Genomic DNA, 23,793 nt, shown 5'->3' on the forward strand with positions numbered 1-23,793 from the left:
ATATGACCTGCCTAGTTATTATTCAGTAGGCAGGTCATTTTGTGACTCTCCTGCAATGAGCAATTTGCACTGCTATTAGTAACATAATAAATAAACCTGAAATCATTCAGAAAAATATATATGGGTTATGCTGTGGGTGACATCTCCACACTTGTGTGATCAATGTAGTCATACATTTATAGATACATCATACATTAGGACAGAAAAACAACAATATGAGTCCGGAAGGAACGTTGGTATATATTTAGTATTCATGCAGAGTTTCCCCTCTAGCATACTGGGTTACTCTTGTTTCTGACACCTTATTTACTATACATGTTGCATGGTAGATTGCAACCCCAACCCAAAATAGTTTATGTGAAATCTGCACACCCCTATTTTGCCAGCGTTGACAGTACATCGGGCCACTACGTCTGCCCCCTCTAAGTCCCGGCCGTGGCTCCCAGCTCAGTGACACACCTTAAAGCGATACAATCAACAATACACTTCTTTTGAATTTGAATGCGCCCTATTATAGTTGTAAGTTCCCTAGAAATGGGGTGGGGCTGAGAAGAAGTGGTGATGGGACTAGATGAAGGTGGGAGGTGAGGGTGGCAGTGGAGGACCGCAAAAAACCGTAGCATCAATCAGGACGTTGTCTAAGCAGTTGTATTAACCGTGATATAATTATGTCCAAAAGAGACCAATTAAAATAATTAATCTACACCAGTCTGAAGTTTCCATGTCTCACAAAATAGGCCATGTGTTATCATACATATCCATTGGATTCTGCGACATATAAAAAACCCTTTCGTATGTGACATGTGCAAGAGTTCAACCATTGATTGGCCACATGTTGGTGCATTGGTGATCTCCAGTACCTTAAAATGCAAACTTTTTTAACATTGTGAGAAGCGGACACCACCATTGCCAATGGGACATGAAGGGCCCACTTTGTTAATTAAGTACGTTTGGGACTGAGTACCAGTTCTTCACTATTTTGTAATTAAACGTAAGGATTGTTTCTATCAGGCTGGTGTGGTGATTCTCCAAGAGTGTGGACCACCAACAATTATTGGGGTGCTTCCTTTATTACTATGTACACGTCTTTAGCGTTTGTCACCATAAAACGTGAAATTGTGAAGGTGCACATCACTGTTTTTTTATTTTATTTTTTAATTTCAGAAATTCAATTCCAGTCTTAAAACCCTTCCTCTTCTGGACTCCCAAGACAAACAGGGTTTGTTTTTAAATACAAAGTCGCATCAGCATGGCAGTATTTTCCCACTGATATACAATAAAAATGCGCAAAATTCGCAGGTAAGAAAATCGGTACATACTTATTCACTGCCCTTCATAATTATAGTTTTATTATATGTGTAACAAGCATGTATTGCCCATGCACATAGCAACTTTGATATCAAAATCCTGTTGCAGGAAAAGAAAAATATAGTAGCGTAAACGTTTTATTTTAGTGACAATGTTTGTAGTCCTAAAAACGTTGTGACACCTTCAAAATTCCAGTCTAGCTGAAGAGAAAGGTTAAGATGGAGCTGTTCATTATTGTGGGCATATAATGGCAGATATTGATTTATTTTTCAGTAGCTCACAAAATTAGTTACATTAATTTGGCACCAGACCATGCATCAGTTCCCTAACCAGCATTCACAATCTCTTATGTACCTAAGTTAGCTTCTAGTGTATTTCTTTGGGACTCATTTTAAGTGAGCTTTTATATTGTGTTTTAATATTTGTTTTCTTGCCTTGTACCCAAATCCAGACTTTCTCCTTTTCTGTGTTTTTCCAGACATTTATTTGCCGTAGTCTGTGGACCACAATTCCTGGGTCCTTTTTAGTTCTCACAACACACAGCCACAGTTGTTTGGCAAGACCTAATGTCACTGCTGCACAACCTGAAGAAAACACAGCCCACAACACAGACATACACATAGAGGTTTGGTCAACTCTCTTCAGCTACTGACTAGTTAGGGCGAACTACATGTAATGGGGAAAGAGCATATTATAAAATCAACATCAATATGTCCTCCCTACCTATAGAGTTTCTTATATTAAAATACTTTATATGTGATTTTTCGTAACGTAGCAAAAAAAAAAAAGACCATTGGCACTAATGGATCATCTTTGCCTAGGAGATTATGTATATCTCTTTCACAAGGAGGGAGCACTTCATGAAGTCTTTCTCCTACAAGAGTACACATGTCAAGGGGGGACATTTTTTTAAATATGTTTATTGATTTTTCTTCAGTTTAACCTCAAACCGTTTACACATTTGCACATTTTTAGTAGTGGTAGACTAAATATGTATCTGTAAGCATCATGGATAAACACAGTAGTACATTCATAGCATAGCTCGGGGCCTCCCGATCCAAGGGCGTCCAGTTCTACCTTGCAGTTCAGGTCTAGGAACTGGGCCACCAGCCCTCAGAGTGTCCCATTCCATGGCGGGTTCGGTATTTTACTAACCATGTCACCCCATGTTAGAAATGGGGTCTTTGGTTGACAGTCAGGTTACCCCCTGTTCAAGCAAGGACCCCCACTCTAGTCAGGGTAAAAGAGAATCATCCTCAGCTAACCCCTGCTTACCCCCTTGGTAGCTTGGCAGAGCAGTAGGCTTAACTTCAGAGTGCTAGGTGTAAAGTATTTGTACCAACACACACAGTAACTTAATGAAAACACTACAAAATAAATGACACAACACAGGTTTAGAAAAACAGGAAATATTTATCTAAACAAAACCAAAATGACAAAAATCCACAATACACAAGTCAAGTTATCAATTAAAAATCAAAAAGAGTCTTTAAGTAGTTTTAAACACACGCTAACACTGTCAGCTTGAAAATGTACCTTGGGTGCGTAAAAAATAACCCTGCACGAGCGAGTGTGCGTCAAAAAGGGCTTGCGATGCGTCAATTCCACTCACGAGCAGGACCTTGCGTCGTTTCTCCTTTCGTCGGGTCAGGGCGCGTCGTTTCTTCTCTACGCAGGAGAGCGATGCGTCGATCTGGTCAGCACTCTTGGGTCCGGGCAGGCCTTGCGTTGTTTTTACACGCCCAGTGGTGCTTGTGTTGAAATCCAGCCGCACGATGATCTGAAAACCACGCAGCGTGGGTTGCGATCTCCCAGCCTCAGTCAGCGATGCTGCGCGTCGTTTCTCCAGCTCTGTGCGTCGATTCTTCGGTTGCGTTTCCGGTGAGCATCGATTTTCAGCCACAGAGCCGGCGGTGCGCCATTTCTTCAGCCGCAGATCAAAGTTGCGTTGATCTTTTCCCCGCACGGTGCTCTGTGCGTGGATTTCCTCCTCTTAGGCTGCCAGCTTCTCCTTTCAGGGTCCCAGGAACTGGATTGGCACCACAGGGCAGAGTAGGGGTCTCTCCAGAGACTCCAGGTGCTGGCAGAGAGAAGTCTTTGCTGTCCCTGAGACTTCAAACAAGAGGAGGCAAGCTCTAAATCAAGCCCTTGGAGAGTACTTCTCAAGATGGAAGGCACACAAAGTCCAGCCTTTGCCCTCTTACTCTGGCAGAAGCAGCAACTGCAGGATAGCTCCACAAAGCACAGTCACAGGCAGGGCAGCTCTTTTTCCTCAGCTCTCCAGCTCTTCTCCAGGCAGAGGCTCCTCATGTTTCCAGAACTGTTCTAAAGTCTGTGGTTTTGGGTGCCCTTCTCATACCCACTTTCTCCTTTGAAGTAGGCCTACTTCAAAGTAAAGTCTCTTTTGAATGTGAAATTCTGCCTTGCCCAGGCCAGGTTCCAGACACTCACCAGGGGGCTGGAGACTGCATTTTGTGAGGGCAGGCACAGCCCTTTCAGGTGTAAGTGACCACTCCTCCCCTCCCTCCTAGCACAGATGGCTCATCAGGATATGCAGGCTACACCCCAGCTCCCTTTGTGTCACTGTCTAGTGTGAGGTGCAACCAGCCCAACTGTCAAACTGACTCAAACAGGGAATCCACCATCAGGCACAGTCACAGAAATAGTATAAGCAAGAAAATGCTCACTTTCTAAAAGTTGTATTTTCAAACGCACAACATTAAAGCTCAGAAACCCCAAATTCCACATGTCCATCCGCTCCCAAAGAGAATCTACACTTTAATCAGATTTAAAGGTAGTCCCCATGTTAACCTATGATAGGGGCATGCCTTGCAACAGTGAAAAACAAATTTAGCAATATTTCACTGTCAGGACATAAAAAACACATTACTATATGTCCTACCTTAACCATACAGTGCACCCTGCCCTTGGGGCTACCTAGGGCCTACCTTAGGGGTGTCCGACATGTAGGAAAAGGGAAGGTTTAGGCCTGGCAAGTGTGTACACTTGCCAAGTCGAATTTACAGTTAAAACCGCGCACACAGACACTGCAGTGGCAGGTCTGAGACATGATTACAGAGCTACTTATGTGGGTGGTGCAACCAGTGCTGCAGGCCCACTCGTAGCATTTGATTTACAGGCCCTGGCACCTCTAGTGCACTTTACTAGGGACTTACTAGTAACTCAAATATGCCAATCATGGATAAGCCAATTACATACACATTTTGTAAAGGAGCACTTGCACTTTAGCACTGGTTAGCAGTGCTAAAGTGCCCAGAGTAACAAAAACAGTAAAATCAGAGTCCAGCACACATCAACAACTTGGGGAACAGAGGCAAAAAGTTAAGGGAAACCACGCCAAGGATGAAAAGTCTAACACCCCACAATACCAGGTCTTCGTTCACTTCATCATTCCTCATTGTGTGTTAAACATGGTGCTAGTCTACTATAGCCCACTCAAGGAGATCTTGTTTCCAATCTGCCTCCCCAAGGGCTATGACCGAATCCCAGTGTATCGCAACCCAGCTCTTTGCTAAGGCCAAGCCCAATGCTAATATTTGTGCTAAACCTTTCAAATATTTAGGTCCTAACAGCACCCCCAGGAGGCACTTCTAAATTGACCCCTCTAGCACCACTCTAACCACTCTGGATAGTACCAACATCACTTTCCTCCAAAGGTCTGCTATCTTGAGGCAGTTCCATGTTATATGAAGAAAGTCAACTGCAGTAATCTTTCTCACATTGCTGGGGTAGCCAGGTGTATTCTAGTTAGCTTAGCAGGTATTAGATAGGTTCTATGAACATAACAAAAGTGTACCAGCTTGAACATAGAATCGGGGGCCACCCACCAGACCTGCTATTAAGTTTTTTCCAGTTGTAATAGGTTAACTTCTCCAGGCAGCCCGCCCTCCAGCACTCTTGTGCTTTGCGGAGGTGTTCCATTTAAAACATGAGTTCATTTATTTCTGCGTTCCCCAGTTTTCCCACTTTTAGCTTGAATCTAGAAGAAATCTCGCCCCCCCTACACACACACATTATGTCAACATGCCTCAATGGGGGTGTTCAATAACATAATCCCATTCCTCAACTTCTCTCATGTATTGTCAATATCTTGGCCCTTGAAGCGATCTCTTGTTACTTTCCGGCTTTTACTTCAACCCAGTCCCCTGCTGGTTCTCCCTAGAGTTAGTTTATGAGATCCCATTGTGTCACAGATTTATGTAGTTTTTCTCAACTGCACCCAGAGAGGGATTGGGGAAGACAGCCTTGACACCCCAATTTATGAGGGATCTGAGAGCCTTTCTGCCATTTCAGCCCATGCTGCAATGTTCTCCTTTGCCTTCCTATGTTTGCTACATTTCACCTAATTCTCCTTTTGCAGTTTTTAACTTTGATAAGATAAGATTCGGCCTCAGTAAAATTACATGAATCATGATACTCTGGAGTTAACTAACTAGAGTTACTTATATATCTCTGATTTAGTACAATGTTAAAAATGTTTTTTTAAGGCATGTGAACTCCTCACACACACCAGGTGGTGTATTTCATCATATGGGTATTCCTTTGCTAGCACCAACTGGTACTAGTGGGGCGTATCCAGAGCTGTCATTGAGACCAAGTGTATATGGATATGTAAAGGGTCATGAGTGAGTTAAAATGTTTTATGAGTAGGATAAGTAATGTAATTTTATTAAGGGTGAATCCTATTTTCGACAAGGTTAAACACTGCAAAAAGAGAATGGGGTTAACAGTAGTTTTTAGGATACCTCGTTCTTATCCATTAAACAGTTACTCTCTTTCTACCCTTCCCAGTGTGTTACAACATCACTGGGCTTTCTTCAGGACCTTGGTGAGCCTTAAGTGCATCAACTTACCCTTTCATTTCTTATACGGGGGAGGTGAATATGTAAAAATTACCTACCTGTAAAGGTAATCCTGTGAAATGGATCCTGTCCTGTAAAGATATAGCAGGGAATAGAAATATTTGTTACAATGATAAGCAACATGTTGAGATTCATAATGACGACTTCGGATACGCTGCGGTTAACTCAGAACAGGGACTTTTTATTAATTACAAGTAAATACACTTGTAAAGGAGTCTATCAGACAGCAAGCCTCCACAACCAATCTCATCATCTCCAACTGCCAAGCCCTCCCCGGAGATTCCAACCTAAAATCCTCCTAAATCATAATGCGCGAGGGTAGCACTATACTACTAAGCATAATATATACACAATTTGAATAAAAAGAATACTGAACAGAACACATGCAGACTGTAACACAACAACGCACCATGCAACATTAAAATTGTAAAGAAGGAAAAATCTTTCCTTGGTAGCATCATTCAAAGTCTTATACCACCACTCACCTGTTAAAAAGCACTCCAAAGAAGGAGAGGCAAGTGATGTGCTGAATGTGTGGTACTCTTGAAGGCTTAATTAATTTCAGGTAGTGCTACAGTTTATGTGTGTACATTTATTACCGTTAGGGATCGGCCCAAAGGTTATTATGAAAAATCAGGACATTAAGGAATCAGAGTCGGGGCACATCTGGTGCATACATTTTTAAGGGGTAAATTCATTTCTAAAATAAGATGCCATCTCTCACAATTACTTTAAGGCGTTGTTACATGCTGTCTTTGCAAACATTTAGATTCAAGAAACCACTTGTCAGTGGCTATTGTGAAAAAAACGTGAAGAGTCAGTTGCAAGTTGTTATCAGGGACTTAGTTAATTCCTAATACAGTGCGCCTTCTGTGGTACGGTGTATTTCTTTGGTAGAACATAGTAGGACCCTCTCGGTCTTGGCTTGTGCTGAAGACTAGCAAACGACCCACTGTATTCGTAGGCCGGAGACTTCCATTCCGGAACATTGTAACACGGCTTCAGCATGTGACATGGTGTAACATCAGCACGTGATGTGGGATCATTGCTTTTGTTTAATTAAACCACTAACTTGCTCATTATTGGGGTAACTATGATTTTTGTTTAGAACATGGCCTGATATTATGATCAGTGCCATAGATCTCAAAACAACTGTAAATTATTTTCAAGAGAATGATAACCTAGATTTTTTTTTATAGGAGTAGTAGGAAGGGATACCTTTAATCACCATATTAAAAGTGACAGTTGTCCCGCCCCGGAAATGACGTCATATCCGGTGGCTGGGACTTCCGGTGTCCCAGAAAGCCCACCCCGGAAGTGACGTGCATGGGGGTGTCACGTGGTTTGTGAACACGTGTTGTTGGCTGGTAGAGCCACCCTTTTTTTTTTTTTTTTTTTTTTTTTTAAATGCTGCATATAAGGAGCTGGTTAGAACCGGCTGTCAAACCGCAAACCAGGGCTGAATCAGTTTGCCAAGGCGCTATGAAGAGATACAATCCGATCGCCAGAAAAGCCGTCTCCTCAGGGGCCCTGAACACTATTGGTAGATATTACCGGACCCTCGCCCCTCGTACGATGGATGAGAATGCACAACAGGGTGTCCCAGACACCCGGGATACCGATGTTACAGGTTTTCAAGAGGAACTTTGCCATCGGCTTGAAAAGCTTGACCTCAAGGATGTGTCGCCCTTGATATCCCCTATTAAGGGGGCCGGCAGTGACAGCTATGTCTCGAAAGATGGATTAAGCGGGGCATCTAACGTCGTAGACATTGAAGTTGAAGAATGTGTACCACCCCCGAATTCGCCCATCTATGAAGACATGGGCTTCCAGGAGGACCCCGAGGCAGAGGCCGTTATTTTACAACCATCAGGTGTAAGTTCAGGCGCTGTTTCTGCCCCAATGGACCTCTGCGACTCCCAAGATTTCAGAGGAGCCTCTGAGTGTGAAGCGAATGCTGAGGTTAGTAAAGACATTTTTTATTTTATTTTTTTAAGCCTGTATACTCTAATGTTATACTTTTAACTAATAATGTGTCTTGTGCTTTCTGTTTGAACCCTAGAACATAACAGAAGAAAGAGAGCCTCTAGAAGGGTCAGCTCCAAAGGTTAACACCGTAAATTTTTTCTGCTTATGCTGCTCCAGACAGTCTGAAAGTATTACAAGCCAGAACAAAGAGCCTCGTAAGAAATGTGTTTGCACCTACACTAGCCACGATCTTGAAAAGGAAGCTCCGGGCGTACCCTGTGACACCATATGGCCGGTTAAAGGCTTTGCAGCTGCCGTTGTGAACGCATGTGTTAAAAGGGATTATTATGACCTTTGCTACGGGCATAAAATTAATGACCCTCAACAGGAGGCTCACGAATGTCTATACGATGCATACACTGCAAGAACAATTCGTCACGTTTGTAACCGGATAGACACTTATCGGGTATATAAGCTGTTAAGGGTTGTGTATGGGCTGTCTGCTGTGAAGAAAAGTGTCCACTGTGACATGATGAAGGTCTTGGCTGCGGCTGTCCTTGAGATCCGATACGCTGCAGAGCCATGCTCAAAACTCGACCGCATGCACGGGATGTGTCCCCCCTTTGACAAACGTATGGTAGAACGGGTTATAGAAAGACGAATGTGTGACATTTATTATAAAAACAGAAGAATGTTGTCTTTAGCCCCTCGAAAACTGTTTTAAATAAATAAATAAAGAAATAAATAAAAAATAAATAAATAAAAAAAAAAAAAAGTAGACCATAAATATGTTACTTAACGCTCCATACTTACTCACTTTTAGGAGGGGATTCCGGGTATCGAGGTGCAAGATGTCTATGAGTTACAACCGGGCTACATCTGTATCGGGAGATTGATTTTTGTGCTGGTTAAAGAAAGAATAGCTGAAATACAGCCTGTGACTCTGCGATGTCTGAACATTTCGGAACCTTCGGCCTTGTTGCAATGTAACTGCCATGAGTGTATCGCCAAGTGGTGTATCAATGGCCGGCTAAACGCATCTGTTAAATGCTGGGCCTTGGACAAAGACCACAAGCGCAAGTTAAGACTTTCACCTGAGACGGGGGTGCATGAGGCTTTGGAGAACATGACTGTAGATTATCTCACAAATAAAGGTTCTGCATTGTCCTATCTAGAACTGTATGAACTGTTGAATTATATCAGTATCCTGAGCGTTCAGAGTTATAGACGTGGGGAACGGGAAGTCATGTCTAGAGCTATTGAGAGTATAGCTATAAAAATATCAATGTTTGTGTCGCTTAGGGTTTGTAAAGGAACATGCTCTGAGTAACATGTGTAGTGGATGTTGTACTATGTATACGTTTGTAAAAAAGGCCACATTGGATCCGTGTTTTGACATTTATAAGCTATGTAGCACAAAATGTCAAATACACGCTGGTTGTATACCCCAGCCGCACATGTATGTTTTTTATGTTTAATAAAATGACCTTACACAAAACAGGTGTCTTTCATTTCGGGGTGTTGATGTGAGACAGCATGACGGATGCTGATTTAAGGAAGCTTTATTACGATAAACAGGGGGTTGGAAGTTTCGGAGGCTCCGAAGCTCTATTTAGAAGGGCTCGAGCTGAAAATGAATCTGTAAAACGTGCCAGTGTGAAGACATGGTTAGCTGGGGAAGAGGCTTATTCGCTACACAAACCTGTCAGGAGACGCTTTAAGAGGCGGTCCACAGTTGTTAACGCACAGCTCGATTATCAGTGGCAGGCCGACATAATCAGTCTTCAAGATCTGGCACAACATAACGATGGTGCCATGTATATATTAACCGTCATAGACGTCTTGTCCAAGTACGCATATGCAGCGGCGTTAAACGATAAAAGTGGTACCAGCGTTACAGCTGCTTTTAAAGACATCTTCGCTAGCGGGCGCGTGCCCCAGAAACTACAAACAGACGCCGGAAAGGAATTTTTAAACAAACATTTCCAAAAATTATTAGACCAGAACGCTGTTCAACATTTTGTAACGCACACCGAGGTAAAGGCCGCTGTTGTAGAGCGTTTTAACCGTACTTTAAAGTCGAAGATGTGGCGATACTTCACCGCCAACAACACCTACAGATACGTGGATGTTCTAAAGGCTTTTATAGATGTTTATAACGCCACCTACCATCGGACAATCAAAATGGCCCCTGTTAAGGTTACAAGGGATAATTCGTTAACGGTGTGGAGAACGGTGTACGGTGGGCGTCTCACACAGAAGGTCAAGAAACCGGATTTAAAAGAAGGGGCTCATGTCAGGGTTTCAAACTTGAAGGGTGTCTTCACCAAAGGCTACCAGCAAACATTCAGCGATGAGATATTCATAGTGGAAAGTGTGCAGTTTAAAGAAGGGGTATATATTTACAGGTTAAAGGACTACGCTGGGGAAGAGGTATCGGGTGTCTTTTACACAGAAGAGTTACAAGAGGTGCCCTACGACCCGAACAGGGTGTACAGGGTTGAAAAGGTTCTGAAAAGAAAAGGGCGCGGAGCCCGGCGACAGGCGTTGGTCAAATGGCGCGGGTGGCCCGAGAAATTTAACAGTTGGGTTCTGGCCAGCTCGTTGCACGGTGTGTGAGGTATAGCTGTAAACGCTATGATGGAGAACTCCCCTTTTTATATCACGCTGCCATCCAACGCTTCGAAGGACATGTTCCCAGACAATCAGATTTCGAGTTATACAGTGAAACTTGCAAAGCCAGTGGATTTGAAAGGCCCGTGGGAGGTGGCACTCACGGAAATACAGTACCCTAGAACTTGGAATACCTTTACAAAGGCCGATGTTAAATTTCATATAAAGCGACCTCAGGATGCACTGACCTATAACTTGTCTTTCCCGCACGGCTATTACCCTACCGTCGCAACGGTGGTCGATGCCATCAACAAGTCTATAGCCAGCACTGAAGCGTATGCGAATATATATCTGGTATTGGATCACGTTAGAAGAAAGGTGGTTCTTAAAGCCCCAGAGTTCAGTACAGTGTTTAAATGTAGTGGTAAATTACAAAGGGTTTTAGGGACCGTACAGCATCACCAAAGGCAGATGGATCCAGACCCTACATGCCCCGATATTAACGGCGGTTTTTATACACTCTACGTTTATAGCGACATTGTAGAGCCGCAGAGGGTCGGGGATAGTTATTCCCCTTTGTTGAGGTGGGTCCCGGTGCAGGGTGAAAATAACACAATGGTTAATATACAACATCACAAACTCGACTATGTTGCAATTTCTAAAAACCATTTTGACACTATAACCATCATGGTGTACAACGATCAGTCGGAGCCGGTCGCCTTTAAATACGGGAAAGTTATTGTTAAGCTTCATTTAAGGCCACGGCGCGAAGGTGACTATTAGACAGCTGCAATGGTCACCATGAAAACCTACGGGGATCCCTCGATGTACAGGGACTATTATAGAGTTCAGGCAGGGTATGGCGGTCCCCAACCCTACTTTCAAGGGGCTCCGGTTATGTATGGGGCGGGATTGGGGGGTTTCTTCCGGAGCATGTTTAGGCGTGCCATGCCCTTTTTGAGAAGAGGGTTCGAAATTGCAAAACCTCATGTTAAAGCGGCAGCTACAAACATAGCCCAGGACGTTGTGGGCAGTGTAACGTCTGCGGTAGCAGAGCGCATGAATAGACAGCCCCAAGAAGGAGCGGGGTTGCTGTATAAAGCGCATGGTTTTGTTAAAAGGAAGCGAAGGGCATCGCAGCGTAGGGGGCCGCCAAGGCCCTATAAGAAGCGCCGGACTACTTCAAAAGGCCCTCACAAAAGAAGAGTCATAAGACGGAAGAGATCAACCAAGAAGAAGAGAACTCGTTCTAGTGCGAATTTTTTTTAAAGCAACGACCATGGCCTTCGTACACTGTGCATCGGGTGAATGCGCCAAATCTGAGTTAGATCTGTTTTCTCTCAAACCCACACAGACAAGCATTGAAAACAGTTTTTTCATGGAAGTGTCACCAATGGCTGCTCTGACACCCCTTGCACCGATAGAGTTTTATGTGTCGGGATCCACGGATATGTACCTTGATCTCAACAATACTCTCCTGCACCTCGTCTGTAAAATAACCAAAGCGAACGGTGACAACATCGAGGCTGATGCTAGAGTGGCCCCGATAGCATACCCCATCGCAACAATGTTTAATCAAGTGGACATTAACCTAGGCGATCGCCTCGTCACACAGAGTGATAACATGTATGCCTACAGGGCCTACATAGAGAGTATTCTAAATTATAGTCGTGATGCGCTGGACACACATCTTTCAGCGGGGCTCTTCTACCGAGATACCGAAGCGCATTTGGAGAACACAGCTTTGGACGGAGACAACGAGGGTTTTAAAAAAAGAGCCAGCTTCGTCGCCGGCAGTAGGCAGTTTGACCTCCTGGGGCGCGTACATTCAGACCTTTTCTTCCAAGACAAACTGTTAGTCAACGGTATTGATCTTAAGATCAAACTCAATCGTAACAAGGACTCTTTCTGTCTCATCAGCGGTGATGCAGAGCAGTATAAACTGGTTATATTGTCAGCGAGCCTGTTTGTAAAGAGAGTGAAAGTGTCCCCAAGTGTCAGACTGGCCCATGCTGAAGCTTTACAATTATCGAACGCCAAGTACGCCATTGAAAGAGTCGCTCTGAAGATATTCAGCATCCCCGCCGGAACCCGGTTAACGCAGCAGCAGAATCTATTTCTGGGGCAATTACCGAAACTCATCATCATAGGGTTTGTGGACAACACTGCTTTTAGTGGCCTCTACAACTCAAACCCTTTCAACTTCAAACACTATGATATCAACTATGCCGCTCTGGTTCACGAGGGTGCTGTGATCCCCGCAAAACCTTTCACGCCGAATTTTGGAACATCAAATTTTGTCCGGGAATATCTAGGACTGGTCTCGATAACGGGGAAACAGCTGCGGGACTCAGGAGTAGTTGTTTCAAGGGAAGGGTATGCTGCAGGCTACACGCTGTTTGCGTTCGACCTGACACCTGACATGGAAGATGGAGACCATTACAACCTGATCAAAAACGGAAATCTAAAAGCAGAAATACGTTTTACACAGGCACTGGCGGCCAATGTGAACATGGTTGTGTTCTCTGTATTCGACAGCGTTATTCAGATCAACCACGCCCGTCAGCTTATGTTTGACTACCATTGAAAAAGTGTAAAATAAAAATTTAATTTTTTTTTTATTTTTTAAAAAAATATATAAAATGGACACTACTGAGATACGTGACTTCTTAAGTAGACATAAATATGCTAAGAAATACTTTCTAGGGGTATACCCTAGCGATGGACTACCTGAAAAGATAGGTCCGGAAAGGCCACGTACCCTCGTCTTTAACACCGATCCCCATTACAAGGGTGGGGCACATTGGGCGGCACTGTTTCTGGATGTGGACAAGGTTATAGTGTTTGATAGTTTAGCTGAATTCCCTAAGCATAGTATTTATACAAAGCCGATATTCAAATATGTAAAAAAAAGCATCACCCACGGTTGTGTATAATAAACTACGGGTACAGGATCCTTTTGCCATCACATGTGGGGAACACTGTATATACTTTATTAGTAAAATGTCTGAAGGTATAACGTTTAGAAATTTTTTAAATCTATACTCAGATGATTTAGTAAACAACGACGGTGTTGTTATGAAATATGTGAATGAAAACTACAGGACAATGTCACACGTTGTTAAAACAGACTCTGGTCTCTGTCAAAAGTGTAAGGTCTTGTATAGCTGTTATTTGTACTTGTGAGTGTCTAAAATAAAAAACATCTTAAACAAGCTTTCATCCTAGGCATTTTTTTTTTTAATCCGTACTGTGTACATTTTCAAACCATTCATAAATAAAAAGATGGCATACTCCGGCTGAAAATTTAAAAGTGTTTATTACAAGCATGTTTCAACACGAACATTTACATGGTTAAACATATAAAATGAAGCACATTTTTTCGAACCGTAAAAACTTTTAACAAAAAAAACTGTACATGTGTGCAAAATTAGATCGGTAGCCATGTGTTCATTTTGAATAGTCTCTTTTTAGGCCCCATAGGAAGATCAGCACGGTCCCGAGCGGGTGTTAGTTGTGGAAAGAAAGGCGATGTCAATATATCGGGGCTCCTTGTAAAAATAGCGGGGGCCGGGTCTTTTAAACTTTCAAGCTTACGGCGATTCTCGGCATTTCCGATGATCGTGGAGGGAATGTTGAGTTCCGCAGCTGCATTTAGGAACTGTTCCCAGCCTCTAGGAGCTTCTCGTGTTGTTAGGGTTTTACCGTGTGTGAGACCCCGGACCAGATCATACATATGGGAACCAGCAACCGGCTGCCCTTTGTAAACGAATTCACCCCGGGCGTTCCAAGTGGTCAAATCTTTAGTAGTACTCATTTTACTGAGTAACATTTGCGCAGCCCCTCTATATTTCTGACTGATATTTTTTAAAAGGTCTAAGACAAAGGCATCAGTTGTGGGTGTGGGACCTATGTCATGAGCCTGCGTAGAGGGTCCAGGCGGCTGTTCAGCATCTGGGGTGTACAGCGTCAGTTTGGTTTTTTCAGAGGTGAGTTGCTTGTAGTATTGTAGAAAGTTTTGAAGGGCTCCTGAGTAAAGCCCTGCCTTGTCGTGGGGTTTTAAATCAGTCCGGTTCAAAATGGCTTTGATTTCCGCATCGAGACGATGTGTTTCGTTTTTGCGTATGTCCCAGACATCCGTGTTAGAAGGGGCCAGATGTTCCACCTGTTGCCGGGGCACGAGGTACATTTTGTGGGCGTGCTCCATCAGGATCGCGACAGTAGCCCTGTGATTAGGGGTATAGCTATACCTAACAACGACCCTATAAAGCCTCCTGACTGTTTGAACAGTTTTCTTTTGGAAAGGAGTGAAGCCCTCTTATTGCTGAGCTTCTTAATAATGTGGCGTTTCTTCTTCAGAACCCGGAACTGGCGCGTTGATATAGGGACATTACCTTTTAGGGTGTTTAGGGCTATTTCTGAAATGGCGGCCACTAAATCATCCGTGGCAGCGCAGAGGATGGCTTTTCTTCTCGCGGGGCTGGCCGTTATCAACATTTTTAGAAGTCCTAAATTACGTCGTAACCGCGCAGACATTGTGGGGACCTTATATTACAAGGTTTAGAGTGTAAATGTTATAAGCAGCTTTTTACTTGTTCTTTTTATAGTTTTTGGACACTGTTTTAGGCGTGTAGGCGACTGGGAAGTCCGGGGGTATTATGCCGGCTCGTAGTCTGTAGTCTTCAAAAGTGTTGGGTTTCAAATCCACCAGTAAGTAGCCGTGGGGTTTTGCTGTAGCATCGTTAAAGGCATCCATGAAAAACTGGGTGTTGCCGGGGTACATTTGTTTAGCTATAATTGAGATTTGAAGTTTGTCTCTAGGGTTTTTAAATAAGACCAGGTATGAGGCGTTGAGAGTTATGGACCGGCTGCTCTTGCCCTTGTAAAACAGGTTCTGCACTATATGGCATATGCTCAGATTGCGGTGGTGTGAATATTGCGTAAAAGCCTGCTCAAGCTCGGGGTGGTCCCCTCCTTCACGCATGAGGTCATCCACCACGACAATGTTTACAAGGTGTTTTGGTAGCAAGTCATCGTCGTTGAGATTATCGGGGATACCCTCTATAAATCGAATGTGGGGAAATTTTAGGGTGAGCTCAGTGTAAAGATCCTGCCAGCATGAATAAAGCCACACGATGTTGTTAGGGGTCTGAGATAAAACACCGGGAGCGTTTTCTAACAGTTTCTTTATAAAAAAACTTTTACCGCTATTGGAGGGCCCCGCTAAAACGCAGGAGAATGGGTGCTGCAGTCTGGTGTCCATATCTGGGTGATGTTCAAACCTCTAATGGCTTTTAGTAACCGTAAGGCAGTGTTTTGTAGTCCGTTGTGAGGACCCGTTTGTCAAACACTACTCTTAAGGTTTTAAACATAGGCTGTGTTGTAATTTCCCATTTTTTCTTGGACCTGACTATGCTCGGATGGTTTACAACAATGGCTTTGCTATTTTTGTGATCGCTCGATGCAGAGTATTCGTGCACCAGGCCCTTCAGACTGTCAAAGTTTATTTTAATCGTATTGTTGACGTTTAAAGTGATACCTTTGACTTTCATGCAAACCTTGTTGCTTGAGGTCTTATAACTGTACGTCTTAGGGCCTGATGAGGTAAATTCCTGTATATACTCCCCCTTTTCGAGCTCGCTGGTCAAATCCCCTAGATAATCACCCAGCTGAGGATCTTCATCACCCTCTTTACTCACAAAGATAACAGAGTCAGTGTCATGGTACAAACACCGTTCCTGAAGTTGGTCCAACAACCTGTAAAGCTCTAACCTGGCGTGAGCGGTTGTGAAGCATGCTATAAAGATGTTTATATTGTTACACGTCGTGGGGTACTCTTTGGCGTATTTCCAGCATAGAACGGCCGTCTCGTCGTCAATAAATTCACAACTGGATACGTCATAAACAGGTGTGAATATATACTTAAAAAGCTCTTCCGGATCTGTGACGATGGATGTGTTTGACAAATTGGTCCGCTGTGCGAACTTTCCCCACAAGGAGTTGAGACAGAGCTTAGCTAACTGCCGGCGGGCGGGGTTAACCTTAATGAACGCAGGTCTCAGTTTAATACCCTCGCGAGCTTTGTAATCAGCGATATACTTTTTCTTTGAGGGCTCATCGACACACCATTCTGGATACCCCGAGGCCTCCTGCTTGTCTCTAAGAAACAAGTTTATGTACTCAGAAAAGAGCTGTGTTGTTGTATTTGGAAAGTGCCAGACTTCCAGGATTTTACCAAGACGATACCCTTTCTCTAGGGCCGTCTGCACCTCAATGGTACACCAAGTCCCTTCCAGCAGCCTCTGCTCATCACTATGCCGACATTCGCTAAGCTGTTTACTTTCAGCGCAGGTACGGCATAGGGGGAACATTAGCTTACCGTCGACTCTATAAGGGAGCACCGGAAAGTAAAGTTTCCGCGGAGGGTGAATCTGACACTTAATGATTCCAAAGTACTCTTTGAGAGGTTTAAAGTTCCTGTATACAATTGTAGGGTGGCCCACAGGGTACAACTTCACCTTGTTCACAAATGGATACAGACTAGTGAAGTCGTAGTAATGTATTTTCTCACCAGGGCCAGCTACACGGTACAATTGAATGGCGTTTGTACGGCCGCCGAATAAGGCGTCACGGGGCTCCAGCGGTGAAGGTAGCTGCTGGCTCTTAATAAAAGTGCTCAGTGCGCCATCTTTCGATAGCTCAGTTACCCAATCATGTTCCCAGAGAGTTCTCAGAACAAACCCACAACTCTCAATATACTGCGCCTTTGCCAGAGTCCGGCGGTACAGATGTTCAAACGTGGTGCCCTGCAGTCTATTAAATTCATGGGGTTTGTAACACTGAGGGCAACCATGGTAAAAACACCCGTTGAACTCAAAGGCCGTTGGAACACCGTTAATTAATGCATACCCGTCTAGATAGTAGCGGCTTAGACGGTATTCGCCGCCCTGCAAAGCGTGCTGAATGAAGATGCTCTCATTCGCAGAGACGTACATGAGCCACTGAATAGAAGGTGTGGAGTAACGCTTCTGCTTGCCGTTATAGAGGTCAGGGGGTATTAAGGCGATAGTTTCAGACATTAAAAACATGTGTTTATAAATAGACATGCACATTGAAGCCAGAGTAATGTTTTGAAATGGGTCCAGGTATACAGTTATTTTTTTTTCGCGCTCGCACGGATCGGTTTCAATAAACACGACCCGCTTCGTCATCGCCACCACAACATCTCTGAATAGGTTGCATGCTTTTCGCAATATCATAACGTCCGCCTGACAGTATGCTCTCAATTCAGTTTGGAAATGAAACCGTTTTTCACGGTTTTCATCGTACCACTGTAGAAAACTCTCTTTTTCAGAGGGCATCATATAATCGCAACCATAACTGTCGGGCGGAGGCATAGGCCCGAAGTAATTCTGATTAGCCCATGTGTTAAAAAAGTGTGGGAAATAACCTTTACAGCCTTCAAACCCAAAGGCTTTTGGCAGTTTGCTCAACTTCATGGGCAGAAAATTCAAGGTGTCTATGAACCTAATGTCAAAAGGCACAACCTTAAGCAGCATTAGTTTGGAACCTTGGGTTATGAGACTAACGGGAAGCTTTTCATGTATCAGGTCCCTGATAATGAAAAAAGAATCATATGCTTTGGAGTTGTGAGCCAGAAATGTATAATCCTGGTATCGGGGTTGCATAAATGTGAGGAGGAAATCATTCACGCAAGCCCGACCTTCAAACTCCCAGCTCCCATCACCGGTTAGATGGTGGGCGTAAATATAGTTTGGTTGGTGCACCCCCGTCTCTTGCGTACACTCTATGTCAAATACGATATAGTCTTCTGTTTTTTTCTGGTAGTGACTTCTGAGCATGTAACACTCATGGGTTGTTCCAGCTATAAAAGGAGCTGTACACCTAGGGCACTGCATACCTTCACATTTGTGATCGACAGGTTTATAACGGCCGCAAGTCCCACAGTCGGCTTTAAGAACACATTGGGCGAGGCCTATGTGCGTGTTTAAGCAGTCTTGCGACCGACAAAACAGCTTGCACGTTGGACAGTTCACTTTCAGAGCATTGTCATTGACACAACCATCCCTCTGACACATTTTACAGTGTAATTCACACTGGTGTTTGGTCCGGTTGTTGTATATGTGATCGCAATGCTCACACACATACTTGGCGCCTAGAAAACCCTTCAGGTTCAAGACACCGTAAAAGTGGTTTTCATGGTGTAGCACATACACGGTCTTGTTTTTCACACCTTCATTGGTAGTGAAGTACTTCCAAGAACCGGCATGGTATAGAACTTTAACCGTCACGGCGAAGTGATTCTCAAAAAGTCCCAGATCCCCAAAACCGACCATTTTGTCAGTCGGTATCTGAAGCGCCTCATGTGCTGCTACAGCCATCGCCATAATGACGGCGTCTGGGGTAGAGCGGTCCATCAATAAGCCTGCAATGCTTGCGGCCAGACACATGTTGGTAGCTCCGGTATTAAAATCGAGCAACCATCGTGATTTCTTGTCAATGATTTTACTGTACATAACGCTCTTTAAGGCTCTGGAAGCACCCCCCTCGCGCCCCCTAACAACGAGGGAGATGATTCTAAAGGACCCGTACGCCAGTAATTCAGCCTTGCTCTGTAAAAGTTTAGATAGGTTTTCTAAAAACGTTACAGCGTCAAACACATCCCGAGATGACCGTCTGGTGAACAGGGGACTATTGAGACCCTGTCCCTGAAAACGCATCTGAAAGAAATCATTAGGACCCACATCGTGTAACAATCGTTCGATCAGCGTTTGCACAGCCTGATGTATAGCTATAATGCCATGATCTGAGGAGTGTAGGCGATCTAGGTTAACGAACCTAAACTCCTCATAGTGTTCTGTAGCGTTAAACCGCTCTACAACACGACTATACCGTCTCACACTTTCCATAAAAACTGGTTCTGAAGCCTCAGTTTGAGAATTACTGGTTGTTGGAGAGCTCCCAGGGGTGTGGTTAGATGTAGGTGTGTTTTTAGACCTTCTGGTAACGCAGAGTCTGGCTTTCTTTAACTTTTTTATTACCAGCTTGCGTTTTCTAGAGCTACCAAGCCACTCTGGCTTCTTATGGGCCCATCTGGTTTTTGGTAAACGACCCCCGCCGATCTGAACAATGTCTGGCTTGTTTACAAATGGTGACACTGACACTACACCGACTTCGGACAGGGCTCCTACAGACTGTTTAAGGCTGAGACACCTCGGACCATCACCCCCAGAGGGCCTGTAAAGACCAGCAGCACCTCCTAACTCTATATTTTGAGGTCTTATGGGTGCAGGGCTTGGGGGTTGACATGACCTCTGACTATTGAGCGCTCGTAAAACTCTTAGAGCTCTACTAAGCAGGTGCTGGGGCTTCTTTTCATATTTAGACCTATGGCCCATTGTACTGGTAAAGGTACCTCTAACATTCCCCGTGTATGTACGCGCGCCTAGTCATGATGGTATGTTACCCATGGCCACAATTGTTGAAGCGCAAGTTTGGGCCATTGTGTTTCTACACCGAGCCATCAGCTGTTTTAAAGCCTTTATGCTAGCTCTGGATGCCCCTCTATTACCGTCGTTCTTACATAGTTTTAAAGTTTTTAGACGGAGTTGGCATTTTAACTGTCTGAACGAATTATGGATTTCTTTAACGTAGTTGTCTAGAACTCTAGCCTGGCTTGAAAGGTTTGTTTCAAGGCCAGTACTTGTGACACTAGAGGGGTGATTGCCAACTCCCTGAGCATCCCCAGTTATAGGACAGCGGCCGGTGTTATCACCCCCAATCACGGCTGAGGGATCAGAGCGGGACGTAAAAACAGGGTTCCAGTGTGAACACCCAGGAGTTTGAGAGTCCTGATCATCGCTCGAGGGTGTTCCAAAACTCTGATTTTGCGTTCCGCTACACCCTATACTGCTGTCGGGGTATATTGATGAGGATGGTGAAGACCATTGCGCACGGGCACTTGGCGCAGGACTGGTGGGGTCGTATGCCCCCGGGGGTGTATCGGGGGACATCAGACATGGGGATGCCGTGGCTTCAGAACTTTGGGTAGTACCAGCTAGAGCCTTAAGAAGCTCTATACAGTGGGAGTAGGGATCCTCTGCAGGGTGATCATTTTCCATGGAGGGGTCACATAGCACAGAGGGGCTAGTTGTACACCCTGTAGGGGTTGGGGTGTGGCCAGACACCCCGGTATTAGAACTCTGGGCCCTAGGGGGATCCGGTTGTACCTTAACAACATTTTTAAAAGACAGGTCTAAAGGTCCAGATTGCAGCTCTGGGGTCTGGAACTTCTTCCTACGACTCTTTAAGGACAACCGATTTATTTTAGGACTGTTGCACTGTTTTGGGGACCCTCCAGAGACCTCACACGGTACAAACAGTTGGGCGTTTGGTGTTGTACGATTGATACTGTCCGTTTGTCCATGCCCCATCCCCGGGATATCTGTTGCAGAAGTGTTCGCTGTACTAGGCATTCCCTTTATGACGGTTGGTGTGGGGCCGTTAAGAGTTGTACCTGGTCCAGGAGCGACGGATGTGGAGATGTTGCAAGGTGGGTCTTGATGTTCGGGTTGGTTCACGTGTACCGATGACGCGGTGGGGTTTTGAGCAGTCCCAGTGCAGACCTTTAAAGACGACAGCCGCTGCTTAGGCTGAGGGCCGACGTCTCCGGAGCTCTGGGGTGATGATTCTAGGATGTAAAGATAGCAAAATACATATTAGGGTTAGTTATAGCCGGTATACCTGTGGGTGTGAAAGACGTTTAGACACACTAAGGACAGTATACATCAGCCTCTACATTTTCTAAAAAATCACCTTTGGTTTTTCGGCTTGAGGGGCCCTTCTTAATGGGCGGGCCGTCCTTAGAACCAGGGGACTTCCTTTTGCGGGGCTGGCTTTTAAGCTTTGCATCCAAATTCCGGATCGCTTCATCCACAGGGACCCCTCGGGATAAAAAACATAAAAAATAATGTTACACATACAAGATAATACATAGACTATACGAACTCACTATGATGACCAAATATAGGTCTGATTGTAGGGCTTGTTAGGTTTTCAGAGAGGGTTACAAAAAGAACCCTAATATTTACCTGCAGTAACGTTAGCCTGTGACAAGGTGTTTGACCCATCTTGAACATGAAGGATTTGTTGGAGAGAGGCAAGCGCACACCTGAGTTCAGCATCATAACCTATGCAAGCACATGGGTTCCCATTAGCAGTAAAATAAAAATAACATTCCTGACAACGTCGTTCAGAACGACCAAGGGCCTGTAACTCACCTTGCTGCACGGTCTCCATCTGCACAGGGGGTTCCCCAGACTCTTGACAGTCCTGTGTACAAGAGAGACAGATTTACCTTTAAGCACCCCACAATTCATCTTCTAGGGCAGAACCCTTCATAAAAGCACACTGAGTGTTAACCTTTTTTTTTTTTTTTTTTTTTTTTTTTTTTTTTTTTAATTTGAGAAAAAAAAAAATTAATAATTAAAAACATTTATATATATATACATATATATATCAAGATTCAAATTGTTGAATCCCTATGTTCTGTAAGTATAAATACATATTGACAACTGTAAAACTTTTCTCAAAAACTATACACGGTTTAATAAACAAATTCCACATGGTGGCGCTCTTGCATAATACGAGCTCAAAGATTGTCTCTATAAGACATAGCCAGGAAACTGGATCCTAGGAGCCAGGCCTGGTTTTCACCTTAGCTGAACAAGGCTGTGAACCATGTGTGAGGGGCGGAGCTCAGTCTAAACTCCTAGCTGAGCCAATTCCAACACCACACAGTCTTTGTTTTAAAAAAAAAAAGAAAATGGCCGGATGTGGATGCAACATGTGTGAGGTCCTGGGTTTTTTCAAGGCAACAAAATCAGATCCAATGCCATCCTGAACTAAGGTGAGTGGGCTGGGGTACTTGAGGGGTCTGAAAAGCTTTTAGCAGGGATAGTTATTTTTTAATCATTATTATTTTAATTTATTTAAATATTTTTTTTATTTATATGCTTTAGAAAAACGACCTTGTAGGCCCCTAAACCCCTGGTCACACTTGCTATATATATATATTTTTTTTTTAAAAGGCTGCCACATGGCGGCCTGGGGGTCTCTGAGCCCTGTGCTCAGGGCCCTCATATTTGTATTTGTATTTTTTTTTTTTAAATGCTGCCCTATGGGGCCTTGGGGGCCCCAATCCCAAGGCCCCCAAAACGCTATTCATTTTTATTTCTTTTTTATATTTGTATGGGCCCTAGGGCCCTAGCGCGCGAGGTCAGGGCCCCACAGACCCGGGCCTCGCGCCATTACTATATATTTTTTTTTTTAAAACAAGCAAATGCCGCACTCTGGCGGCAAGCGATCGGATCCCCGAGACCTTGGGAACCCCACGAGGTCTTGGGGATCCGATCGGATGGTTTAATTAGAGAGAATACCGCGCTGAAACACGCACGGCATTCTCTCTAATTAAACTTTCAACGCGGCTCTCAGAAGCCGCAGGGGTGTTCCCCAGCGGCTTCTGAGAGCCGCGTTGTTAATAATCCCATTTAAAAAAAAAAAAAAAAAAACTGCCGGTAGAGGTCTCCGAGGCTGTAAACGCTCGGAGACCTCGTTATCAAGTTAGGAGATCTCTTCACGGAGGCAGCGCGACCTCCGAGAAGAGATCTCCTAACTTGATAACGCTGTCTCCGGGCGTTTACAGCCTCTGGAGACACGCGTTATTAACTTAACCCGAGCTGCTTTCAGAGACAGCCCGGTCTCTGGGAGCAGTTTTGTTAAGTTAATAACGCGGGTCCCCAGAGCCCAGGACGGCTTTGGGGACCCGCGTTATTAACTTAACAAAGCGGCTTTCAGAGACCTGCAGGTCTCTGGGAGCAGTTTTGTTAAGTTAATAACGCGGGTCCCCAGAGCCCAGGACGGCTTTGGGGACCCGCGTTATTAACTTAACAAAGCGGCTTTCAGAGACCTGCAGGTCTCCGGGACCAGTTTTGCTAAGTTA

General features: G+C 44.3%; 1 protein-coding gene across 1 annotated transcript in view; it reads left to right on the plus strand.

Moving 5' to 3' along the window:
• DYRK4 (dual specificity tyrosine phosphorylation regulated kinase 4) overlaps positions 1 to 23,793 on the plus strand; it is a 1,116,119-nt gene that overhangs the window by 108,344 nt on the left and 983,982 nt on the right. The window contains exon 2 of the mRNA XM_069230054.1: positions 1,165 to 1,299. Coding sequence (XP_069086155.1) covers positions 1,165 to 1,299 — 135 coding nt within the window. The remainder of the gene's footprint in view (positions 1 to 1,164; positions 1,300 to 23,793) is intronic.

The sequence above is a fragment of the Pleurodeles waltl genome, chromosome 4_1 (assembly GCF_031143425.1).
Source record: "Pleurodeles waltl isolate 20211129_DDA chromosome 4_1, aPleWal1.hap1.20221129, whole genome shotgun sequence".
NCBI lineage: Eukaryota > Metazoa > Chordata > Amphibia > Caudata > Salamandridae > Pleurodeles > Pleurodeles waltl.